The sequence below is a fragment of the Penicillium subrubescens genome (assembly GCF_028828155.1).
Source record: "Penicillium subrubescens strain IBT 31985 chromosome Unknown utg000009l_segment0_segment0, whole genome shotgun sequence".
In the NCBI taxonomy this organism is placed as follows: domain Eukaryota; kingdom Fungi; phylum Ascomycota; class Eurotiomycetes; order Eurotiales; family Aspergillaceae; genus Penicillium; species Penicillium subrubescens.
This window is the reverse complement of record NW_026643159.1, coordinates 16740-22154: the sequence shown is the minus strand read 5'-3', so window position 1 is coordinate 22154 and position 5415 is coordinate 16740. Positions and strand designations below refer to the sequence as shown.

General features: G+C 48.6%; 1 protein-coding gene across 1 annotated transcript; it reads left to right on the top strand.

The window, feature by feature from the left end:
• Window positions 1-1510: 1510 nt before the first annotated feature.
• On the top strand, window positions 1511-2726 carry N7473_011111 (uncharacterized protein; the record flags this gene model as incomplete). The annotated part of the gene is made up of 2 exons (XM_057157050.1): window positions 1511-1991; window positions 2047-2726. The coding sequence occupies 2 exons, from the start codon at window positions 1511-1513 to the stop codon at window positions 2724-2726; spliced, it is 1161 nt and encodes a 386-aa protein (XP_057004172.1).
• Window positions 2727-5415: the final 2689 nt, after the last annotated feature.

The window sequence follows — 5415 nt, the reverse complement described above, 5'->3', positions numbered from 1 at the left end:
ATATCCTTGATCACATGACTCCAAATTTTCTTGGATGACGTGAACCAGAGATAGCGAATTCGGACGATTATTCCTATTCCCTAACCCATGGGGGGTACTGCAGTCAAATTGACTGCAGTTAGGGTTTAGATAATCAGTATGGAGTTAGGTTTAGCCAAAACAATTGACTGCAGTATAATTCAGAATTGAATGCTTTAAGGTTCCCATCCGTTTTTCAAGTTCAAATTTCGTACGTTTTTAGTTTAACCATATTTCTATATCTTCCCCTATAAGATGGCTGCCGCGGCCCCCGCCGGCGGGTCGGATTCCAGCATGTTTCTCGACCGGTCGTAGTGATATATATCTCCACATTCCCACCGGTGAATCTCCCTACCAAGCGCGGGTTGACCCCTTCCTAAGGCTAGATTCGGGGCGATCGTAGGTGATCAGGCCTCCTAGAGAGCCACCTACGGCCACGAGCCTAAAATATTCTATCTCCGGGACCGAGGCGGGGACATAATACTGGCAAGGTCCTCGCCGTGCAGTGTAGGCGGAGACGGGCACCCCCCACTGATTTAGGGATCTCGATAAACCACGTGATCCCTACGGGCGCCCGCCCTTGCCGTCGCCGGCGGCAGCGGCCGGCGACAGCCCGAGCCAACCAGGGCTTAGAGTGCCTGTTACCTATCCTCGGCGGCCTCTTATCTCTAGATCCGGAGGGCTTTCAACGCTAGTAGAGATATTTCTGGCCGCAGGTTTCCAATCGAAATCTGCGGTATCTTCATATACATATAGGCCAGATTCGGCCATGCCTAGGGCTTAGGGCCTTAGTGCAAGAACAATGGCTAACTCATAAATGATCCGACTGTGCTGGATACGTGGGCGGGAACGGTAGCACGATCGTAAAGGCGGGAAAAAGCAAAGAATAGGGAACAACATTATACGGCCGGGAGCTCTTATCTCAGGGGGTTAGACCCCTGATCCTCTGAATCGAAAGCCGTTTCGCATCGAAATCGTTAAGACGATGACAGCACCACCGCTATACTACTACCATCCCGAGTATAATGCAATCCTCTGCCAGGCGTGTGAGGTAGCAGTCCCGGGCCGTATGGCGCAGCGCCATCTCCGGGAAACGCATCATATACGGGAGACCCGCGACCGTCGCCTACAACTCCGTGCCCTACCCGGAGGGATTTGTCCCCGGCCTACTCCCTATTGTTAAATCAACTCAGGGGCTGATTCCAATTCTCTGTGTCATGATTGGTTCGTGGTGCGTCCTCCCGCGCCGTATGGTGCGTGTCGACAAGCTACGCACCCCATGGGATAGGACACAAAGGCGGTCAGCAGTGCGACCCCCTCTTCCTTCATCCTCGCCTCTCAAGCAACATCATTAACGATCCCCACCGACAAACTGGACGACCTGCGACTCTAGATATGATCTAGCCATCTATACAACTATTATAATCATTGTTATCATGCCCCCAACGACCACCGTAAGGAGTTACCCGTGTAACTCCAGTACTCCCCCTCCATGTCCAGCGCGCGACCGTCTGGACGCAACGCTGATCTTCATGACCGCATAAACCAACTCGACTCACGTGTACTCGAGCTCCAATCTACCGTCCTTACCAAAGATGGCTATGTCGATCGCCGGAACCGCGAGGATGACCACATCCGTCGTGAAATGGAGACCCAACGTGCTACCTCCCACCGTCTTGACTTCAACGTCGTGGCACTGCGCTCGGATGTCGCCCAGATAAACTCGCGTTTGGATTCAGTGGACTCGCGTTTGGATTCAGTGGACTCGCGTTTGGACTCAGTGGACTCGCGCTTGGACTCTATGGCATCGCACATGAGACTCTCTGACCGTGTCCGTTTCAACTCTCTCGCCCACACCATTTCCGCGCCCATCAGCTCTGTTCCTGTCATCACTGCTACCGGTGCTCTTAAATGGCCCGGATACTTTCCGCGTACGGTTTGGAAGTTCTGGTGTCTCAAGAACAGAAGTCGAGGTACGCGTTGATCAATGAAATCACATCCTCTTTCCCCTTTTTAACATATATTTAGTCCATCGTTTGGTTGAACTCGCGGAATTTTATCAACTGGGTGGTTACAAGGATTGGTCGCGGATGCAGCAGACCGACATGTTTGCCAACAGCGACTCAAGTGACTCCAGTGATGAATCATCCGTTATCACTCGAGAAGAAGCCGTCCGTCGCTTTCCCGAAACTGCACATCGAGTACTCGCGGCCACTCTAGGTCTTGTGTACTACAAGATTCGCAATGAGGTGGGCGAAGACCCTGATGCCATTCCTTCTCGTCCGCTGAAGCGTCAGCAAGAAAAAAATGCTTCCGCAAGCCCAGGCTCCAAGTCTAAGCAGGTGAAGATGCCACGTAAACTCAGTGTATCGGACACTTACTTGCAACGGTTGATCAATGGTCCCTCTGTGGCCGAGTCTCGGTCATCCGGTTCCGAGGAATTTGACGAGTTGGGATGGAATCCATTTTCAGATGTCTCCGAGGACGCGATGAGCAAGCTGCGATCAATTGACCCGCAAGACATTGGAGCTGTCCTTCGTGCTTTGGAACAAGGTCGTCTCAAATTGAAGCCCAGTGATTCCGAGAAGGCGGGCATGTCTCCCGCTGAGTCCAAGGAGTCCAAGGTCAGCCATGGACGACTGGCCAAGTCACTTGAAAAGTCCGACGTGCCTACCGAGCCAAAAACTCCTACCCAGCCTATTTCATGAACGTCTCCGCAAGGCTAAGCCCGGTCCTGAGACTGCAAGCAGTTTCAATTCGGATAGCGCAACAACTCGATTGCTGTCACATGCACATTGCTTCTGATTGACAATCTACTCCATACGTCGCCCTTCGGTTCGGTTTTATGTTCGTACAGAGGACATTTTCACATTATTTGATTGGCTATATTCAAGGGTATACACATCTCCAAAGGCATGGCGTTTCTTCGGAGGTGAATGGCCGCGTTCTTTTAGCCTGTTCGGTACCCTTGTACACAGCACAGCATGCCATCCGCCATGTTAACATCGCAGATGAAGAAACCCACCAGACTCTTTCTACGTGAAGGTCATCGAACTGAAGTAGGAACCCTGAGCGGCTGCATATTTACGGTGCTCTCTGATTTGGGTTTTGATACTTGTTTGCAGTTTTAGCGTTCTTCGCATTACGTATTATATCCTTGGATTAATTTTTGGGATTTGGACTTTTTCTTGTGTTATTTCTGACAAGCGGGAATGGAGGTAAATTCGACCATTCACTGGCGCCTGTGATCCAACGAATGACGTTGAGCTAGTTGCACAGCGCGGATCTGCAGATACCAGGCATATGCATTGCTTGCATCGCAGGCTGTTTGAAAATCTATTGAGCGCGGATGGTTGACGGAAAGATAAGAGTGCTCCAGTCAACTTTTTCCAGGAAACATGTGTACATATATTGCTGCATCGTGTGTCGAAACCCCACTCTCCTCTCCAACACCGCTGAAGGCCATTACCCCGTTGGAATGGGCTGCAAATTCCATGGGTTCCAACCTCCTCCAACACGTTGGGTCAAACCAGTAGGATAGTAGAACTGCAAGCGACGAAGGAACATCAGCATCACTCGCGTACACGAAATGCCTGTCGTCTACGCTGTGCGCCATTCAAGTCCGGCACTGAAATTTTAACCTTCCACCGGAGCCACTCCGCCTACTGTCATATTGCACACTAGAGTACCCGTGGCAAGGACCACCCAGCCGCTACCGCTCTTGGGTGGTCCAGCTTCCAACGATAAAAAGTTTCCAACGATAAATCCACTATGGCTAATTAATAAATTAATACTCCGTACACCGCTGAGCTTTGAGGCCCAAAGCCCTAGGTTCCTTGGGATAGGTTATTGCGTGTGTATCTGGCGGTGTGATGTGTCTGCGGCGGTGGGCCGGACTTTGTTTGTTGTGCAACATGACCGTGGGATATCGTTGGTCTGACAATCATCTGGAGCGGTGTGATGGCTGTCGCGTATTTGTAACACAGAGGTGTATCCCAGGATTAATCTGACGAATGCCCGTAGCGGTGTGGTAGTTGTTTCTGAGGTTATTGCGATGATCCGCACAATTCATTTTCCTCTTGGACGTGAGAACCGTGTTTTCTCTGAAGTTCGAAGCAAGCTGTTCCAGTTCGGTCAATAGATGAAGCCATCACTTGTAGGGGAAACCTAGTAGGGGGGATTTTCCAGTTTGATGTGCGCAGTCTCGGGCTCATAACCTGTTGAGTTATAAGTGACGCTTCAATGTTTGTATAGTTGATAGGAATTGATTGTATTGTTGTGTTGTTCTAGGTACAAGAGGCTGGTAGCCAGGTAGACATATATACATGCACGTGCTCCCGTTCCCGTGACTACATCAGTGACCGTGATATTCAACAACAAAACCCATTTTGGGTTGGGTTGGGTTGGGTTGTGCCAAAGTCTAATTTTATAGGCAACATCCTGTCCGCTTTTCCATACCGGAGACACTGGAATTGTCTATAATGAGCTCGAGAATAGGTAATGAACATCGATTTCGATAGAGCGAGTCTCAAGTTATTTAGAAAGGGTAGAAATGTACAAGAAAAGAAGCCGCTCATTTGAATCCAGCAATAGTTTTTTATTATAGCGAACAAGAACAGCAGGCAGAGATCAGCGCAACAAACATTGATGTCAAAAAGTCAATTAAAACAAATTACAATTGATATCAGTTTCCACTTAGGCAACCCCAAATTGTTGAAAATGAATGGCGCAGACTATAACTCAAAGTAAGACTTTTACACCTCTCGGGTTTGGGCAGCAATAGTTACTCCCAAGCGGTTCGGCATTTGCTGCATTTCTGGCACTTATTTGCCCCACCATACTTTTTGCAACCAGTGCAGCACCACTCCAGCGGAAAGATATTGTCGTCTGGATAGATGGTAAGCACTGCTTCCCCATTTTCCCCCACTGGGAAAGACATGATGGTTGTAAAAAACATGCCCAGGAGAATATATTGAAGCTTCATCTTCTCAAGCCGAGCAATTTAAACTGAAATTCGGCATTAAAATATGGTGACTTTATAAGAGAAATTTTCTGGACTGACCTGAGAAGTTCTTGTGAAACTGAGCGTGACAAAACATCTTCGTTAGCCATCGGCATACAATTTTGTGTAGCTGTACTTACTAAGAATAAAAGAAATTGGGTGTTGAAGTATATCTGGGTAGGGTAATGAATTAAAGTAGTTGGGAGTACCAGTTGTATAAATAAGTATTAGTGACCCACACTGGTTTACAGACAGCCATGGATTAAAGCATAGCCTGATGTCATGTAAAATAGGGATTTTGTGGCAATTCTCTTCTAGCCAGTCCGAAGGCCATAAATGAAAGATGAACCAGGAGCCAGCAGTAGGTTAGTGTGATTAGTAAGTATTTTAGGATA